This window comes from Amblyomma mixtum, chromosome 3, assembly GCF_055824585.1.
Source record: "Amblyomma mixtum isolate Tamu chromosome 3, ASM5582458v1, whole genome shotgun sequence".
Lineage (NCBI taxonomy): Eukaryota > Metazoa > Arthropoda > Arachnida > Ixodida > Ixodidae > Amblyomma > Amblyomma mixtum.
Genome location: NC_143014.1, coordinates 383,679,152 through 383,699,439, shown reverse-complemented (window position 1 = coordinate 383,699,439; position 20,288 = coordinate 383,679,152). Strand labels below are relative to the sequence as shown.

General features: G+C 48.8%; 1 protein-coding gene across 1 annotated transcript; it reads right to left on the bottom strand.

Annotated features, from left to right (window-relative positions):
- Positions 1-252: 252 nt before the first annotated feature.
- Positions 253-2,119, bottom strand: LOC149357058 (kelch domain-containing protein 3-like). The gene is made up of 2 exons (XM_089576491.1): positions 1,917-2,119; positions 253-808 (listed from the first exon to the last, which is right to left on the bottom strand). The coding sequence occupies exons 1-2, from the start codon at positions 2,117-2,119 to the stop codon at positions 253-255; spliced, it is 759 nt and encodes a 252-aa protein (XP_089432617.1).
- Positions 2,120-20,288: the final 18,169 nt, after the last annotated feature.

The following is a 20,288-nucleotide window of genomic DNA, read 5'->3' as shown; positions in this document are numbered from 1 at the left end:
GTCAAATCCTGCTGGCCCCGGTTCCGCTGGCTGCCGAGGGTGGAACGCAAATCGCAGAGCAGGGCGCTCATAGGTGATAGGGGACCAATGGCTGCCCGCCGCGGAAGCTCGGTTTTTAAGGCGTTTCTCAGAAAAAAAGAATTATTACCTACCTAAGTACAGGCCCTGAAATCACTACCGTCGTCGCCTCACCACCGTCTGTGGCTCTGCAGAAGGTGCGCCGTTCGTATGAGGCGCAGCACGAGTGCGCTGTCATGATGAGCCAGAAGAGATAGCGTAGATCTGGTTTCCAATAGCTGCCGGTAATCCACCTACATCAAGACCTTCATCGATGACAGAAAGGAGGCAAAAGTTCCGCAGTGTCGGTGCTAAGTGCAACACGTGCAGGTCCGTCACCACCTTTCCCTCTTCAGAAGCATTGTCTCCACGCTCTCTGTTTGCATGGTGTGGTGCAGATCCGAAGCCAACGAAAATTAACACCCTCTCTCCCATCACGCTCCAGCCGGCCGAGCGCCTAGCAGATGGGCGTAACCCTCGTGGTGTCACTTCAACCCAACACAAGTTCTCGATGTCATACTTGTGCATGTCTCCAAAGTAGGCGCCCACCTGTCCTTTGCAGCCACCAGAGATGTACAGGTCTTCGTCATGCACGAAGGCACAGTGATGTCTGCGACCATTGCGGCGCACACCTTCCACACTTGGGTGCACCCACATCGAGCTGGTGGTTTCCAGATAATACAAGTAATCATCGTACCGGTCGTTTACCCCTATGTCGAACGCCTGACCACCCCAAACATGCGGGTTCCGACTGGTGGTGGTGGTGGTGAAAACTTTTAATTGTTGAAATAGAGTTTGGGAGCCACAGAGTGGCCCCGCTACATGGTCGGCGTCCCTAGTCCGGGACACCGCATGACAATGCCCAGTCTATCGCCCGTTTCACCAGAGCCCTTTGAGACTCAAGCGAGGAGCAGTTGAGGAGGGCAGTCTCCCATGCCTCTCTGGAAGGGGTAGGGGGAGGGGGGAGGTGGGGATTTTGAGTACATGCCCACACCATGTGGAAGATATTGTGACGGACTAGAAGACGACGAAGCGGGCAGTGGCATGGGCAGGAGCGCTCGTGCTAGGCTCGCAAACATGAAATCATATCATCGCCATCGGTCATGCAGTCCTTTCTTCATCGCTTGCCGTCACGTAACAATATCACAGGTCTCCCCACAGTGCGGGCATCGCCCATCCGTGTTTGGATCGTAATGCTTTAAGATTGCAGGACAGAGTAGAGTACCTGTCTGCAGGCGCCTTAAAGTTCGCTCCTCCGTCTTACTCAGCCCCTTTTGGAGGGGCCGGGGAAAGACGGTGTATGTCGACTGCGGACACCGTGTGGAAGCAGCGGCTAGCTGGGGTCTCTCTACTGGTCGGAACGCGATGCCACGTCAGGCTCTCCGGGTTGAGAAAATATACACGGTACGAGTATTCCGTGTCCAAGTTATCTAAGATGTACAGCCTTTGTCAAAAGTAAGCAGGCTGCATGGTTTGCTTTTAACTCGTACAGTGGAGCCCTTACGGCTTCCCTCAAGCTGAAATGGTCGTTAAAGGTAAAGATTGGGGGTCTTCTTACCCTCCAATACCCTTTGATCTTCCGGAAAGCCAGAAGGGCCCCACTATACAAGCTTGAAGCAAACCATGCAGCCTGGTTACTTTTGACAAAGACGGTACATCCATTGACCCAGCATGCAAACAAAAGAAGATGCTCACTGTCGGCACTTGGCCGAGCATCTTCTTGCGGCTCCCTGTCATAGCGAAGGTATCGTACCGGTATGTGCCGCCAATTCCCGACCTTATGTCCGAGGAACTCCCCCACATGTAGACGCACTGCCCGTAGGCGGCAATGCCGTGGTCGATGCAGGTAATCGGCTCACCTTGGGAGTGCAACTCGGTCAGCAGCACACCCCACCTTCACGTTACGGGGTGGAAGGTGTATGCGCCTAAGTGGCTGCAATAACATTCCATCGCTTTCATCGTGATAGTTGTAGAACGTGTCGAACGAGTAGACCTTCCCTTTGATGGTGACAGCCATGTTGTTGACGAGGTCTGGAACGCCGTTCAGCCGCACAGTCCACATCGTGCAGTGATGACCAGTCTTCTCAGAGATGAAACCGGGCGTTAATTTTTCCTTCTTGCAATCGGGCAAGCACTGGGAAGGAACAGATTTGGTAGGCGTTTTTTTTTTCTCCGAGCTTCTCTTCGTTTTAGTGTGATAGCTTCTGGCTCATCCCCTCCTGTTATGACAATATAGCAACTGTTTCTGGGCTTAGCGAAGAAGAGAGAGGGAAAGCGTGTAAGGAGGGTTGCGCAGGGAAAGGAGGACACGAGGAGGACAGGAAGGGCACTACGCACTAGGTGGCGCAGCCGTGTGTGACACCGAGACACATATTTCTTCGCTACAGACTAGTGCATCGTTCGATGTGATATCGTGAAGCGCTAGGAATATTTAGCCTTTTGACTGCAAACGCCTTCTCTGATTGCTTCAGAAGCCACGGGACTGTAGGCCCTGCGCGCACACAAGATTTGCCGTGCTCGTAAGATTGCGAACACAGGCGCGGATCCAGTCTGCGGAGACCTACATAGACGGGCACGTAAGGTCACAGAGAAATGGGAACGTCACCATTAGACAGCCATGAACGCACCCAGGAGGCAGGCTCGGGCTTGGGACGCTTGACATCAGGAGGAGGCCAAAGTCTGCGAAAATGCGGCCGTTGGAAAAGGAGATCAACGCGCTAGGAAAGGCGACATCAAACGCGCTACACGACAAGATCGCTGACATGTGGGGTAGCTGGTACTCGTACAAGGCCTCTATACATCCCACTTAACGCACGTTCCTCAGCGGCGGTTTCCATTTCGACTGACCACATTTTCTTTTTAATATCAGCAAAATTGCTTTCCTACTCCACTACCCTCTCGACCAATCAGCATTTTCCAGTGCCAACAATGCTGACGCTAAGTTGCTGGACGAACGGGAGATTTAATGCTGTCGCGTAAAAAAAATAACATTGGAGGGAACACTTAAACTCCGCCTTAAGAGTACGACGTGATAGCATGATGGGTTAATTCCCGTATATGAAGGCCATTCACTGTTTTACACTCACAGATCCTTGGGAGTCCTCATGCCCCTCCTGTCGCACTGGTGCAGTGGTTAAGCGATGGGTCTTGTGGGACCCAGGTTGCTCTTCCCGAGCTACCAATCATTTATTTAACTGCCACAGTGTGCAGTTTGCTCACTATCCGGTGGGTAGGTTTTGATGACGCAACAAAGACACGTGACCTAGGCGGCCCATCCGCCTCCTAGGTCGCTCTCTGGGAACCACCTGCCAGAGCGATGCCCGTGCTCTCTCGCTCACAACGCCGACGAGGACTCCGGGACCTTTGACGCTATTGCGTTAAAACAGCGCTATCAAGTCGATAGAAGGCAGTCAGATACAGTGTTAACGCCCTTCTTTCTGCTGCTCAAAAACTAAAGACATTATGCCCGGTAGTTCAAAAGAGAGAGGCGAGCGGTGTTTGCAAATAAAGCGTCTATTCCACTGCCAATTCACACAGTACGGGAAGCGTATAACCAACGTAATTTATCGGACACCGTTACTGCGAATGATTTCAATAGATTAATATTGCCACGAGGGCGTTTCAAACCCGCGGCGGAGCAAACGGGTCAGCTTCGCTGGCCACTGCACGAGGACGCGATGCTATCGCCGCAACCGATCACGTAACTGCGACACACTTTCGCGCTGTGCGTTGCAAATCGCCTCTTCAACAACTTCCACCCGCGGCGCTCCGCTCGTAACACGTTTCCCACAACCGGTAGATACCTGCCGCGGGGGCTCAGAGGTTAGCGTGCTCGGCTATTCAGCAGGAGTAACCGGGTTCGAACCCAGCCGCGGCGGCCTGCGCTTCGATGAAGGGAACACACAAACGGAGCCCGTGTACTGTGCGATGTAAATGCACGTTAAGGATCCCCGGGTGGTCGAATATACTCTGGAGCCCTCCACTACGGCCCCTCGTTCTTTATTTCGCCTTTCACTGCCACCTTCCTCCTTTCTCTCACAATGCGGTTGAGGCTTCCACCGATATATGTGAGACAGATACGGCTTCACTTCCTTTCCTCAAAACCACGTATTTAGAGGTGTATATACAAGGCACAGTGACCAAATCACAAGCTTATATCTCACCAGAAACAGCTGCAGGTATTCAGCCCCCTTAGGCATTTATTACCAGAACAGGAAATGAAAAGGCGAAATACCAACGATTCACACCACATTTCCACCATCGCGGCAAGGTTGAACAAAGTGGTTGTTGCTCGCGATATGAATAGACCAGAGCTGCATGACACCTATACCAAGCACCTGCTAGACGATAAGGCGGCAACAAAACATGCGCGAAACGAAAGAAAAAAGTACCGCAGGATTTAAGCATTAAGCAATATATATTTCACGTCTTTTTAAGGCCGTCAAATATTCAATCCCAATCAATGCGACTGGCATGACCGATCAACTAAACAAAATTCTGGATTGGAAAGCGTTCAGTACTTATCATGTGGCGTAAAAAAAGCAATTCGCTCTGAAACAAACCCGTAATGGCAGAAGAGCCCTCCTGACCACTTATGCGCACTTTATAAGGGCTTTTAGCGCTTTTAATCTTGGTAACTGCAAGAGTACATGTCCTTTTTGGAACATTCATTCGTGTGAATGTCATGAAATGACAAACATATTCAAAAATCGAACGGAAATAGTCACCCGTCGACGCACTAAGTCTGCACGCGCCACGAATACCGATCACCATATCGGTGGTTCAGAAAAAAGCCGCATGAGGGCTCCGCCATCGCTGGAATGACCGGGCCTTGTTTCTTACAGAAGCAGGTGTCTCTGCAGGATGTGGACGGTGCGGCTAAACGGCGTTCCAGAGCATGTCACCCACACCGAACCTTGCGGGCGAGGTGGAGTGGGTGCAGGGAGTGAAAGTCCTGGGAGTAGTATTCCTCGCCAGCGGAGAAGTAGCCCGCGAAACCTGGACTAACCTCCGCACGAACGCTGAGAAACGCCTCTCGGTGGCGTCAACTTTCCGCCTTTCAATGGCAGAGCGTTGCTATATAGTTAAGTCCACTATCCTAGCCGCATGTTTTTTTGTCGCCCGCGTCGCAAACCCACCGCGCACGTTTGCTCGCAGGCTAACCTCGGCCTGTGGCTCTTTCGTTTGGGCGGGCAAAACCGAACTTGTGTCACGAATGTCGCCCCAAAGGCGGTGCAGATCAGCTGATGAAGAAGACTGGACCCTTCCTAAGAAATATTTTGGTGGAGGTGGCTGGCCTGACAGTCCTCCTGGAAGACAAGTTTTGGTTGGTTTATGGGGTTTAACGTCCCAAAGCGACTAAGGCTATGAGAGAAGCCGTAGTGGAGGGCTCCGGAAATTTCGACCACCTGGGGATCTTTAACGTGCACTGACATCGCACAATACACAGGCCTCTAGAATTTCTCCTCCAAATAAATTCTACCGCTGCGGCCAGGATCGAAAGAAGACAAGTTTATCGCGAATGTCAAGAACCAGCCTCTGCTCATCGTGACCCCGTCGCTGGAACGAGCTGAAAAATACGAAAGGATTACAAGTCTCAGAGTGGAACAGCAAGAAGTCGAAGCTACTGCTCATGCGGCCATGCCGGAAGGCGGAAAAGGGGTCATCTGTTACATCCCGCTCAGCCTGACAACACAACACATTCACGAGGGCCTCCAAGAAAACGAGGACATCCGAGGGGCAAGAAGATTAGGAAAGAAGTCAAAGACCGTCTTGATCCTGTTCGAGGGTCCCGAGGTCCCAAGGGAGGTGTGGTTCTTCGGCGTAGCCTATCGCTGCAGCCTGTATAGAAAGAAGTTTGATGTATGTTATGCCTGCGGAGAGCTCGGCCACCGCTCGGACGTTTGCCCTGACACCACCAACGTCCGATGCCGGGGATGCAGAGCCAGCGGCCACACCTGTGAGCCCAAATGCTTGCTATGTTGAAAGAACCATGTGCTCGGAGACAACCGGTGTAAGAATCTCTACCGGACACCCCACATCATCAAAGTGCGTCAGGCGGAAAAGATCGCCAAAGATGCTGAGGAAAGGAACCAGAAGCAAGGGCAAGTCAGGGGCAGACCACAAGAAAAAGCAAGGCCCCACCAAAGGACGAGCGGAGATGAAGGCCGGTCCTCTAACGGCACATCTCGACCCAGAAGTGCCTCACAATCCAGAAGCAGGAGCAGAGAGGCGCCACCTCGATCCCAAAGGGAATCAGGACAAAACTCATGGGCGGAGAAGACCAAGTTCCCGGGGAAGAAGACACCGCCAGGCGAGGCGCTGGTAGCAGGTAGGTCGGTTAGCTTCGCGGGTGTGGTCTCCAACCCAAGTAAAACGCTAGAAGCGAGAGTAGATGAGAACGCAGCAGCGAAACGGCTACGAAATGAGAAAATAGATAAAATTTCCGAGGCAATTCATGAACTTGCGCAGCAGTTTCAGCAGTTGAAAAAGCCGCAACCGCCACTCAGACCAGCCACCCCGATGGCAATCCGCAAAGCAGGTGAACTCAGCGACTCTGCTGAAAACATCTCTGAAGAGATGAGCGTAGACCAAGTAAGGCCTGCCAAACGAAAGCGGGATGAAACGATAACAGTTGAGAGCCAGATTAAAAGGATACTAGCAAAGGAAAATGAAAAAAAATGGAGAAGTCATTCGAAGAGCTCAAATTGCACGGGGCCATCCTCGGCGCTAGACTAGAGAACCTCGAGTCGGTAGTGTGCAGACAACTCGAACAGCTGACGAGGCACATCCAAGTGATAGGCCAGGCCTGTAACGTTAACATCCGAATTGATGGCCAATAGCACGTCGAAAATATGGCAATGGAACTGCCGCCATCTTGACAGGAAACGATCGCTTTTGCAACAGTACATCCTCAGCCAGGACTACCCGCCTTTAGCAATTGCAATGCAGGAGACGGGAGGGAACTGGAATATATCGGGATATAAGGGGTACGCTGCTAAGGATGGCAACGACACCAAGGTAGTAACGTATGTTAAAAGCAGCATCGCGGTAATCCAACACGACATTGGAAACCAGCACACGGAGACAATATGCGTAGAAATTTTAACTGGAAAAAAGAATAGGGGTAGCATATTCCTTCTAAATATTTACAGCCCACCAAAAAAGATGAAAGTAAAATTTGGCCCCATATTCAGAAGGGAAGTTAAACTCGCGGGGAGAAATCCCCTGATCATAATGGACGATTTCAACGCCCGGCACCAGGAATGGGGTTACGTAAGCAACAACGCCAAGGGTCAAGCCCTACTGGATGATATAGTAGCAGCCAATTTCTACATAGCAAATGACATCTCCTGTCCCACGAGGACTGGTAACAGCGTTACAGCGGACACATTTCCCGACCTTAAGCTATGTAGGAACGCTGGTATTGTGAAATGGCGGAACCGACAGGAAGATTTGGGTAGCGATCACTTTCTACTAGAGCTCGAGCTCAGCAGAAAAGTCAGCGTGAAACCTACAACCTACAGGCAAGAGAAGCTTACGGATTGGTATAAATTCAGAGCTATCAGAGAAGAACATGAGCATAGCGACATAAGCTGTATCCAGAACTGGACGGCAACGCTGCTTGAGCATGTAGAAAGAGCAACTGAGGAGGTTCACGTAGATGACTCCCAAGATAGAATGAACAGCAGGCTCTTCAGCATGTACAGAAGGAAGGAACAGCTAAATAACCAGCTGAAACGCCAAAGTGGAACAGAAACCTAAGGAGGGGAAATAGCTAGACACAATGTAGAATTAGAAAGGTATGCTCGACAGTTGGAATCTCAGTGATGGGATAATAGATGCGAGGAAATGGAGAAAAGCATCGGAAAATCCACTACATGGCATTTGCTCAAATTTATTATAGACCCAAATAAATCTAATACAGCTATGAGAACTGAGCAAATAAAAGCTAGGCATAAGTTTAACGGCACAGATGAGCAACTTATTGACACGCTCAAGTCACTGTATATTGCTCCCCATGGGGCCGCACAATATTACGACTATAAGGGACAACCAAATGAGGAGTTGTATGCCCCCATATTAAGAGCCGAGGTCAGGATGGAACTGCTGAAGCTAAAACGAAGGTCAGCCCCGGGGCCCGACAGAGTAGATAACAGAATGTTGAGAAATCTGGATGAAGAATCAATAAATGGCCTCACTAGGTATCTCAACCAAGTGTGGAAAGCAGGCGCTGTCCCCGAAGAGTGGAAGAAGGCCAAGATCATGCTTATACACAAGCAGGGCAAACCTCCGAGCTTGGAGAACCTCAGGCCGATCTCACTAACTTCATGTGTAGGGAAACTGCTTGAGAAGGTCATCCTGACCAGACTGACCAAATACATAGAGGATAACGACCTCTGGCCAGATGAAATTTATTTATTTATTATACCCTCAGGGCCATTATGGCATTTGCAGGGCATTTACGGCAATGGTCGGATTTAGGCCTGGGCTCACCACCCAAGATACAATGCTAAGACTCTATGCAGATATAGTAGATCAGCTGGACCTCGGCAACCTGAAGGCGATCTTAGGTATAGATCTTAAGAAAGCCTTTGATAATGTAAGCCATGACGCCATCCTTGATGGGCTAAATGAGATAGCTGTAGGACAAAACACCTACAACTACATCCGATCGTTCCTAAGGGACAGGAGTGCTATCATTACCTTTCAGGGCATCATATCCGATGAGTTCCCCATGGGATGTGGAGGAACCCCACAAGGGGCTGTCCTCTCCCCATTTCTTTTTAATCTGGTAATGAGGGATCTTCCCCGCAAGCTTAGAGAGATAGAAGGCTTAAACATCAGCCTCTACGCAGATGATGTAAATGTCTGGCTAAACAAAGCAGGCGAATCAGAAATGAAAGAAAAGCTACAGAAGGCAGCGGATATCATTAACGAGCATGCGAAATACGTGGGTCTCAGTTGCTCTCCGCAAAAGTCGGAGCTATTTGTAGCAATGAGCAAGCGCAGTCAAAGGATACCGGCAATCGAGGTTACACTTGAAAATAGAACGATACCAAATGTCGAGGAAATAAGAATCCTAGGCATGTATATTAACAGAAAAGGGAAAAACAAAAGTACGCTGGGCAAGCTCAAAGCGAAAGCTGAACTTGTCAGAGCCTTCAGAAAGGTATCTAGAAGGGGGGAAGGACTCTCTGAGTCAAGCAATCTAAGACTCACGCAGGTCTTCATCGTTAGCAGGTTATGCTGCGCAACATCATTCCTGAAAATAAACAAAACCGAAGAAAAGGGATTAAACAGAATCATCAGAAAATGTGTCAAACGAGCGCTAGGGCTGCCCATTTCCACGTCCAATGATATGCTGGAAAAAATGGGCCTGCATAACAATTGGAGAGAACTGACTGAAGCGGTTAGAACATCGCGAATCCAAAGGCTAACATCCACACCCGCAGGAAGCAAATACCTAGAGCTAGCGAAATGGGTAACCGTAGATAGCACAGTGAACACCAGAACAGATTTGGGAAGAGAAATAAGAGAGCATCTTATTATCGCTCCCACACCCAGAAACGTGCATCCCATCCACGACAAAGGCAGAAGGAAAAGCAGGGTCGCACAGCTGGCTACTAAGCTAGGCGAGATGCCACTGGGAACCGTGGCCTACACTGATGCCGCGGTAGGCACGCTAGGAGACACCATCTCCGTAGCCGTCGGGGACACAGGCATAACGTTAGGTGTTGTAACACACCTTGACTTAAAACCCCTTGCGGCGGAGGAGGTTGCAATAGCGATGGCTCTAATTCAGCCAGGTACCAAATACGTAGTAAGCGACTGCAAAGCCGCAATTAGAAATTACAGCAAGGGACGCATCCACGAAATGGCGGCTAAATATCTAAAAGACTTTATCCCAGCTCACAATATTCGAATCGTCTGGACCCCAGCCCACTCGGGTCTGGTTGGAAACGAGGCCGCCCACAGGCTCACCCGCTCCTCTTTATCCCGGGGAGCCGTGGACACGTGATACGAATTCAGCACTAAAGAGGAAACCAATACCTTTAATAGCATCACAGACAATCAGAAAAGAACAAAAGGATCTATCCTCCTCCGGATAGATCGCTTAGCTCGGCTGAGGCCTATGACTGGAGAAGACTCCAAGCTAGAAATTTCGCATCCCCGCTCTCTGGAGGAGCTGGACAGGAGGTGACACGAGGGAGGATGCGGAGGTGTGCGAGTTCTGCGGGCATACGTACCGCTACTCTCGAACACATATTAAGGCGGAAGCCTTTAATGCCTCATCGTTGTAAGCAGGAGTTGTCGACAGAAATGTCACGCTTTTCAATTGGTCGAAACAGTCGTGACGTCAAAGTGCGCGAATTTCAAACGGGGCCAATTGTTCTTCGGCTAGTAATCATGCAATCAATTAAAGGTTTGAAATAAATAAATAAAACAGTAGGAAATTGGTCGAGTTCTCGGGAATCGAACTCCGGTCTCCGGAGTGGTAGACGAGCATGCTAACCACTCCGCCATGCCAGCTCGACGGTTCGGTATGAACAAAGGCGCGTCTAGTGAATACGGTGTCTTTGTTCACTCCCATCTGCTCCCTTCCCGTTACGGCGAGGTTCAGGTGTCCACCGAGGTATGCGAGACAGATACATTTACTTTCCTCAAAGCCAATTTACCGACGAGAAAGGCGTACAGCCGAACGGGCGATGGCGTTCTGTGGATTCCCTGGCAGCGTTGCAAGACGCTGTCGCGTTTCACTCTTAGAGGTGAAGCCTAACATCTTAACACATCAGTGACACAAGTAGCAACACCCCACTTAAGGCTTTCGCCTCACCGCACTTTAGGTCAACAATGTGCCCCCCTTTATTATGGAGATGCCCCAGTGCCCCAGGATATGGCAGAATTAATAATGCAGAGGAATGGGAGACCATACTCGGAAGTGCCGACCTTAGCATACAACGATACGCGACCCGCCTGGCAGCAGAAGCTGCGCGACTATATCGTCGCTATTCTTCCAACTGCGATGCTGCCCCTCCCCGGACGCCTGCGTGCGGACCCGGAGGGGCACGGGTCTTCTTCTGGCGGAAATAAAGTTCCTTCATCTCGCGCAAAACGAATCGGAAGTTGCGCACCCGCAAGACTTACCGTCATTGGCTAGTCTCGCACGCCATCTCCGGGCGATGGGCGAAATTCTCTGCAAACCCACAAACTGGGCGACGCGATGAGCGACAGTGGTTCGGCGGCCCTGAGCACATCGCGCGATGCCATCGCGCGGCGTGTCGCCCCGAACTGTCGCCTCAAGACTGAGCTCCATGTACGCGAAAAAGTAAGCGACGCGACGAGGCGGCGTGGCGACGACGGCTGGCTGCCGCTCCGTCGCCCACCGGCCAAGCTCCATGCGTTGCGACAACGCGAACGCGAAATGGAGACGACGATCAGTGTTGCTGGCATAATACACCGCAAAGCTGTTTGCGCCTATAAAAAGAGTCACATTATTTGCAAGGATTAAAATTTTGGGCAGAAAAATGCCAAATAAAATGTGTTACAGCTTTGTTGCATGTCATTGTCATGGGCGCCGCCTGAACGTGGGGCGCACACCTGTTTGAACCTCGCGCGCTTTCTGACGTCAAACGACGCATACTCGCTAAGCCTAGCAACACTGTAAACACAGAAGCAGTCTGAAAATGTGGGGTGTTTTATCGCTAAAATTTTGTGGTTCAGGCAAGTTCAGACAAAGCGAAAGGTTCGTGCGCATTTAGTTTGCCGTGAACATGGGGCAGAGCGTAGCGACAACGACGAATCTTTGGTGAAAAAAGAGGCCCTGCAAGAGGCCCGGTAGTGACGTACGCTGCCGGATTAGCTGCCATTGGCTAACCGTGTTTGTAACTTCCGGGCGACGAGCGAAATTTTCTGTGAGTGCAGATCCGAGCGACACGACAAGCGACACGGGCATTTCGCATCGCGCGACGGCGTCGCTCGTCGCTTGCCGCTGTCGCGTTCGCATGAGTTTTCGCGTACATGGAGCTGAGCCTTCATGCGGTTAGCGCTTCAGCCGCAGCGAGGTCAAACAGACGGAGCGCCGTTGCCATAGCAACCGTTTCAGCCGCGCTCCACAAGGCGGCAGGACCGCTACTACTTAAAAAGAAAAACGGTGTCAAGGCTGGGAACCCAACCAGGGCCTTTGGCATTTGAGGCGGAGACGCTACCACTCCGCCACGAAGACGTTCTTTTCTTTCATGGTCCGCCACCAAGGCTCAGGATTTGAGCATGAATAAAGGCGCATCTAGTGAATGCATGGGTCTCAAATAGAATAAAAGAAATACAAAAATGACAATAAGCAAATAAAAAACAAGCAATAAAATAAGAAAAGGCACTAACTAACATATTGTGAGACGGGAAACAAAGCGCAGGATGGAGCGAGCTTTAATGGCACCCGCAGTGGCCAAGGTCGGCGGTGCGACCCAGTGGTGGCCACGGTTGACCTTCAGCAGCAGCGAGGTCAAACAGACGGAGCGCCGTTGCCATAGCAACCGTTTCAGATGCTCTCCACCAGGCTCCACGCTGCTAACGCAACTTGCAAGGTTTAACCAGAGCTAAACCTACGACCCCAGCAGGAGTGCGACCCCAGCAGTACGACCCCAGCAGGAGTGCCTTCAAATGCTTCAGCGCGGCATTGACGTCGTCTCCTCGATAGACCCGCTGTCTCATGATTCCGGACGGCTGGTTGTGGAAACGGGGCACGGGATGCTGCGACATGCTGTCGTGTAGTGCGTCACGAAGCCCGTATGCTGGACGGTGGCGCCACAGCGGTGACACCCAAGTGCGTGGAAGGTGCACTCAAGCTCGTAGTGCCGGAGGACACTTGGCATGGAGCCCGTGAAGTGGCAGCCATGGACTTGGTTCCAGCAGTAAACCTCGAAAACAATAGAAAAGGCGAGGTTCAAATATAAAATCCCTCAACACTGCAACTAAAGCTGATTTCTAGTTGAAGCCACCAGAAACGAAGACTTGCACACTGTAGAAGGAGATAATCGCAGGAAGACTAGTGTATCAGGGGCCTAAATGTACAAGGAAATAACGGATTTGAAAACACCACATGCCCTCCGCACTTTAAGCCCGCTACTTGCATTCTATGTACTCTTTATGAATGAGATTGGTATATATGTCATTTCTGTTTAGTGCGAACACGACATGAAGACCTAAAGACGTATTCGGTAATCATTGTGCAATGAGATTATGGGTTTTTTTCAATCGCCTAAGATGCCGTAATGTATCAGCGAATGACATACGCAAATCACAGCAGTGTGGCTTTATGTAGGTGCGGGAAGGCGATATTCTGAATTGATTTGCTTCAAGTACACCTCCAGAACTCCGGGCTTAGGAGCCAACGTACGGATTAACCCTTGCAGAGGGTTACGCTGCGGTGACTGCAGTTTATGTTTTTAATCTTCGTAATTCTGATTTGTCAACTTCCTCATCATACACGCAGGTATCACCAAATGTTGCGACGTTGCCGATTCGCAGCCATATTTCTGAGCTTCAACCTCTGATAGATCATGACACGATTTTTTTCACCAACGGTTGCTGAAGGTTGTGTTACTTGATGATAAACCACGCAGCATTATTCCTACGAGAAACGTAAGCTGTGACTGTGCCCAAGATAGGTGAGCATCAAAGAACAAGAGAAGCCACTTTACGAAAATTACGGAACTTTCCGCAGTAACTTTGCGGTCAATGTAGTGCTTCCCGCACACACCGCAGAGTAGCAGGTAGACAAAGCTTTCAGTGTCGCACTTTAAGGTTTCCTTACTTGGGAGGATAAAGTCACAGAAGGTATTTTGAGCAGTCTGTTGGATCCACATGACTGCAAACTCAGCTTGAGACCCGGTTGACACTCGAGGTTTTGCTTAGTATTGAGCAACGTGTTGGATTTAGATTAAATGTATGAAGTTCCAACTGCGTCGTTGTACTGCTCTTGGTGGTTGTGTGGAAATGAGATGCAAATGGCTGCTTTCCTGCAGTACGTGAAAAACCTCAGCGGTTGTATTGCAGTCGTTGTATTAATTTGAACATCCTCATTCCGAGGCCATCTTGGAGGCTACGAATCGTGCCTCGGCAAACCATGAGGCATAGTGTGTTGCTTACCGCAGAATACTCACCCGCATCACCTGCTGTGGGCTGCTGCTTAGTTACCGGATTTTTGAAGTGCGTAAAAGTAGACCGGGACGAAGCAATTGCTGTATAAACGTCGAGAAAAATTGAAAATTTCTAACATCTAGAACTGAACTTCTACTCACGTTCTTGTGGGAGAGTTTGGTAATTTAATTCCCCATTGTTTCATTTTGTGGGAGCGGTAATGTGGCCTTAAGCTGCACCTCACTAAGTATCACTATTTCTGGGGTTAATTACTGGGAAACCAACCACTAACACAAAGAAAAAACAAACCCTCAATACTGTTGACCGCGCAGGGATACAACAGCTATAGCGCTGAAGGGTAGCAGTAATTAATCCGCCAAAGATAATATTAACCGAAAAAGAACCAAAATCGGGCTCGAAATTAAGCACCGAAAAAGACCTGACGATGTTTTAAAACAGTAAAAACAGAGAAGTCCTGCCCAAGTACATTTCATTGTCTTTCTATGGCTCACTGTCGCGCACACATTAGATACCCCGAATTTGCACACAAAAAATAGGTGAATGAATCGATCAATAGATGAATCCCACAGGACATTACGCGCACCACTATGCTGAGCCACGCGCAATTGCCACAAAGCGCATCGGAGTAGGAGTTGTTAAGCGAATAAAACGTGCGCCCAGACTTTCACAGTGGACCTGTTCGCCAACATTGCGGCCGCTATAACGTGGGTTCAAGCCACCAATATGCCGCAACAGCGCTGTTTACCAAAGCTCGAACCTCGACCAGTGCCTAATTAACCAACGTGAAAGACGAAAAATTAAGAAAAGGCTTCGTATATACTCTACGCTACGGCTGCAGTCATCGTACACATTAGGGTAAAAGAATTTACGCCGCGCACAAACACACCTTCAAACTCATGCTCGTATCAATGCATGCTTCGTAAATGAAACGTTTAATCATAAGGAAAGAAATGATTAGGCGCAGCACACTCACCTTCAGCTTCTGGACTTCATTCGGCGGCAGAGGAATGTTCGGGCACACGTTTTCGTCGAAGCGTTCCTGGTCCAGAGGACAGACACCGCCGACGCCATCTTGGACACTGCCCCTCTTGCAGGTTTCGCAAAGGGCATGACAGCAAGGTAGTACCACGGTGCTTTCGTGAATCAAACCGCACAAGCAGCACGCGTAAGGATTCAATGTTTGCTTGGTTGATCGGGTTAGCCTCCATTTGACACCGATGAAATCTCCGGCGCTCAGCCGCAGCAGCGTTCCTGTTTTAGGGTCCGACATGGTGCAGTGGATGGCAGAGTGAAGGGTTGGGTATCGGTAACTGCCCACGTGGTCGCTGTCACTGTAGCAAGGTCCCACAGTGTAAAGCGTTGACAGCCAAAAAGGAAAAAAAAAACAAAATTTCACGAGGCAGTCAGCGAAATCTTGATGCGAAAGACGGAACACTCGCGTATGCTGCGTGTTATCAGTGACGTTGATTTAGCTCAGCTAATCCAGAATCACGGCTTTCTTCAGAGAAGGAATCAACGCCCAGTGGCAGGAAAGCGATAACCTTTCCGTTTTCATTGCAATATCTAATCCACAAATGAAATTCTAAACGAGCTTAGTGCACGTGTACATTTATGGCAACAGTGTTTCCATTTAGAAGAACATTCTTGCGGGCTAGCTGATTCATTTTCGAAGAACAGGGAAACAGAAACAATGCTGCGCCCATGGTGCCGTATTCGTTTCTTTACCTCCTGTCCTCTTTCTTTCTGGCAGTTTCTAGCCTTCCTCTCTACAATATGATCTTACTGCTGTAATGGAGACCTGGATAAAGTAAGGTGAGTTCCCCTGCATACCTGGCTACACTGCAGTACCATTGCCAAAAGATAGCGCCCCTCCAGGTTGCTGCGCCACTCTTATTTAAAGCAGCGTAAGTCATAAAGAGCTCAGTGATCCCGCACCAAAATTCTGAAAGCAGGGAAGCCGTTTTTATTCAACTGAAGACAGAGCTCATAGTAGGCGTAGTAATCGCCCTCCAAACTTGTTTATGTGCCAATTCATGTCCCGTATGAAAGCTATTTTGGCGCCTGTTATGCACTTCGTTATTGATCTGAAAGGCAAGATGGTCACGGTTAAATAATTTTGTCCGAATCCTTCCTTATCAAAAACATCATTATCAATGCACCTGGTGGATTAGCTTATTAGTCAGGAACAATGACGTTTTGTCTAGCCTTGATATGAACGCCTGCGTCGATGCTGGTAAGATGAACACTACAGACCATTGTTGAAGTTTTCTGTTCTTACCACTATCAAGACGGCCCATAACTAGAAGGGTAGATTCTCACAGCTTTTCCAATATTATATATCGGGCGTACTAAGCAAATGTTAGATATTTACTTGAAAATGTGGACAGTGAAAGTTTGCGCGATGACGTCGTCGATGCAGAACTTTCAGTTTCGTCCGCACTATTGCGCAAGTAATTACCAGGTGAAAGCTAGGGTATAAACGGCAAGACGATCAGCGTGTCATTTATTCACCGGCTGTCCGTGCAGCCGTTGAACCAGCGTAGCCAATCGCTCTGGTACCACGTGAGCTTGAGTCACGCTTTCTTTTTGCCGTCTGCAGGCGCGGCTGCGCCGTAGGCGGAAGCAGCGCGGGTAATCTGTTTGTCGTCTGCATGAGCTTTGAAAGCTATTATAGTAGATGAAGTGATGTAACCTTAGAGCCCTGATCAAAAGCTGAGACCTGATTTCATGGCAGTTTTTATGGTCATGCACCACTATATAGTAGGCGAATAAAAAACAGTAAAGTAAGTTCAAAACAAGGGCAGCACAGGAGCCAATTTAGAATGGCATTATTTGCGTTCATATACGTGCTCTAAAGAGTTTTATTTTTGTATGATTGTAAATTGGGGCATTTATCGTCCCGGAGAGACTCACTGGCTTTGAGAGACGCCGTAGCAGTGGCTCCGGATGCATTTTGACCCCCAGGGATTAATTACGGGCGCAGACTTCGCTCAGAAAAGAGGCGCTTTTTTAGTTCACCTACATCGATGTACGGTCAATGCGTCCTCGATGGAACCCGTGACCAGTCAGCAGCAGAACGCCGAACCCACTCGGCCACAACGGAGCGCCACTTCTCAGCCGTTCCGTGAGTTTCATCTGATAATTTTATCAGGCATATAAACCTATGCTGTCATCGCCGCCGCTCTGTGGGCTCGGTAGCTGTGTGTCAGCGCAGACTACTAATCCTCTGTTTTTCGCAATGCAGGTGTTTACCCTCGCCCTGAAACTGCTTTTCGCCGCTCTACCGTCTGCCTCCTGTTCATCAGTCCGGCCACCGTGAAGTATCATGAAAAAGACTATTTTCATCCGCCTGCCCCATCACCATTGCTACCCCATCAACTGGCCTCACCGCCGCCAGAGTACGTCATCCCGGACCAGCAGTGGCCAGCCCCATCGCCAGGAACATCAACATCTGATAATTTTATCAGTCATATAAAGCCCATGCTGTCATCGCCGCCGCTCTGTGGGCTCGGTAGCTGTGTGTCAGCGCAGACTACTAATCCTCTGCTTTTCGCAATGCAGGTTAGTAACAAGTCTTCCCTATTTGCTAAAAAAACACTAACTACTTTTTAATGCAGCTGCTGAGCCCTCAGTGCTGCTGTAGTATTGTTGCCGAGTGTTCACGTATTCTCCGTTTTCTTTTACTATTGTCAGGCGATGTCAAATCTAACCCAGGCCCCGACCGTTACCATTGCATACTTTCCGAGCTCCAGAAACTAACTACCGGGCAAGCTACATTAATTTCTGATCTACAGGACATTAAAGATCAACTAAAAACTACCGAAACAACCTTGACCGACTTAAACAAGCGCATGGACACCCTGGAATCACACTACGCCACACTTTCCACTATTCATTCTGAGATAGACGCCCTGAAAACTTTAAACACCAAACTTACCTGCAAGATCGACAAACTTGAAGCACGTATGGACGATGCAGAAAATCGCTTTCGCCGTAACAATCTCATATTTTACAATATTCCTGACACTAACCCCACTGAAACGTATGCAGACTCGGAAGAAACAGTCATTCGTCATTGCTCCACTCAACCAGATTTTGCCATCGAACCCAATCTAATCGAGCGTGCTCACCGCCTCGGGCGCCACTCAACTGATCGCACCAGGCCAATCATCGTTAAATTCACCTCATCGAAAACTAAAGAAAGCATCCTTTCTTTAGGAACTAAGCTTAAAGGCACCAACTACAGTATTGGCGAAGACTTCTCCCTTCCCGTTCGTAACGCCCGCAAACATCTTGTAACCTTTGCCAAATCAGTATCCGATAAGTTCTCTTTGCGCTTCAAAACATTATATATTGGTCCCAAACGCTACATATTCGATGAATCATCACAAACAGTAAAAGAAGTGAAATAGCAACCATCTCAGCACCTATCGACAGATCGTTCGAAGCATGCACAGCAAGAAGAACTTTCATTGTCAGCGATCTTTACTAACGTGCGGAGTTTCATTTCAAAGCGCGACATTATTTCCCATATTTTCACTTCATCTGCTAGCAACATACTAGTCTTGACGGAAACGTGGTTAAACAGTGACATTCCTGATAGTGAAGTCCTTGCTGACTTGCCTAATTTCAGTGTTTTTCGCAAAGATCGCCCAGACCGAAGGGGAGGGGGGGTACTGATTGCAACCGCTCGGGATCTATCACGCTCAGCTGTTCACCTTTCATCAGATATAGAAATATTATGGGTTTTATGCCATGCTTCACCTAAATCAGTTGTGACTGGCGTTTGCTACAGACCTCCTAGCTACCCAGACTTCCCTCGAAAACTCAATAACGCATTAAATTAAATTAAAGCTAAGCACCCTAACACCTGCACTCTCCTATTCGGAGATTTCAATTTTCCGAGCATTGACTGGCATAATCGAACCGCTACAGGTAATAAGGATGCTAATGAATTTCTAGACGTCTGCCTCAATTTTAACCTCGTTCAAACTATATCCGAACCAACCCGAGTAACTGAAGACTGCGCTAATATCCTGGACCTAATATTAACGGATAATCCTGAATGCGTTCATTCCGTCACGTATCTACCAGGCGTCAGCAATCACCACGTCATACATGCCGGCTTCACGATTAAACCGTCCTTACGCGTAACTTCTAAACGAACTATCCGACTGTACGATAAAGGAAACTACACAGCAATAAATAATGAACTTCGCGCATTTTACTAGTATTTCAATCCAGCTTTCATCAAAGATCCATCCATGATAACTGGTCCTTGTTTAAGAGGAAAATCGAAGATTTGGTCGACAAGTTTATTTCAAACATACGAAATAACCCTCAAAACCCGTGGTTCACAAACACACTCAAACGTCTTGAAAATAAAAAGGAGCGTCTTTTCCGATCAGCCAAGTTGCTTCCTAGTCAGAACGCTTGGAACAAATATTATGCAGCCGAAAAAACTTATTATCAAGTATTCGAGAAGCCAAACGCACTTTTTTTAACTCCGATCTGCCTAAAATGTTGTCAACGAACCCCCGTAGGTTCTGGCAAGTCGTTAACCCCCAGCACACACGCACTGTTTCCCTCACTGATGCTTCGGGTGCAAATGTCTCTGAAACTGAATGCGCCAACATGTTCAACACAGCCTTTTCATCCGTGTTTACTAATGAAACAGAGCCGACATTTCCTCCAAACCCCCCAATTATTCAAGATACTATGCCTCCTCTTATATTTTCTTCTGCAAGAATTTTGTCACTAATAGAAAACATTAAAATATCATCCTCTGCTGGAATCGACAATATCACCGCTAAAATACTGATTAATACCAAAGATGTATGTTCATCTCTGTTGTGCTTGTTATTCGCTCAGTCACTCTTCACAGGTCAACTGCCCATAGACTGGAAAAATGGGAAGGTCGTTCCAGTCTACAAATCAGGTAACAAGAACTCGCCGCTTAATTACCGCCCCATCTCTCTAACTAGTATTCCCTGCAAAATCATGGAACACGTCATCTATACCCACATCATGGCATTCCTTGATTCGATTTCGCCGGGGTTACTCCTGCGAGA

What these genes read in the sequence shown, in the direction of transcription:
- LOC149357058 (XM_089576491.1), bottom strand. Translation starts at nt 2,119, where the DNA reads ATGTGGACTGTGCGGCTGAACGGCGTTCCAGACCTCGTCAACAACATG. An exon ending in GACCGAGTTGCACTCCCAAG is followed by an intron (nt 809 to 1,916) that starts GTGAGCCGATTA and finishes CACCACCACCAG; the next exon opens with TCGGAACCCGCATGTTTGGG.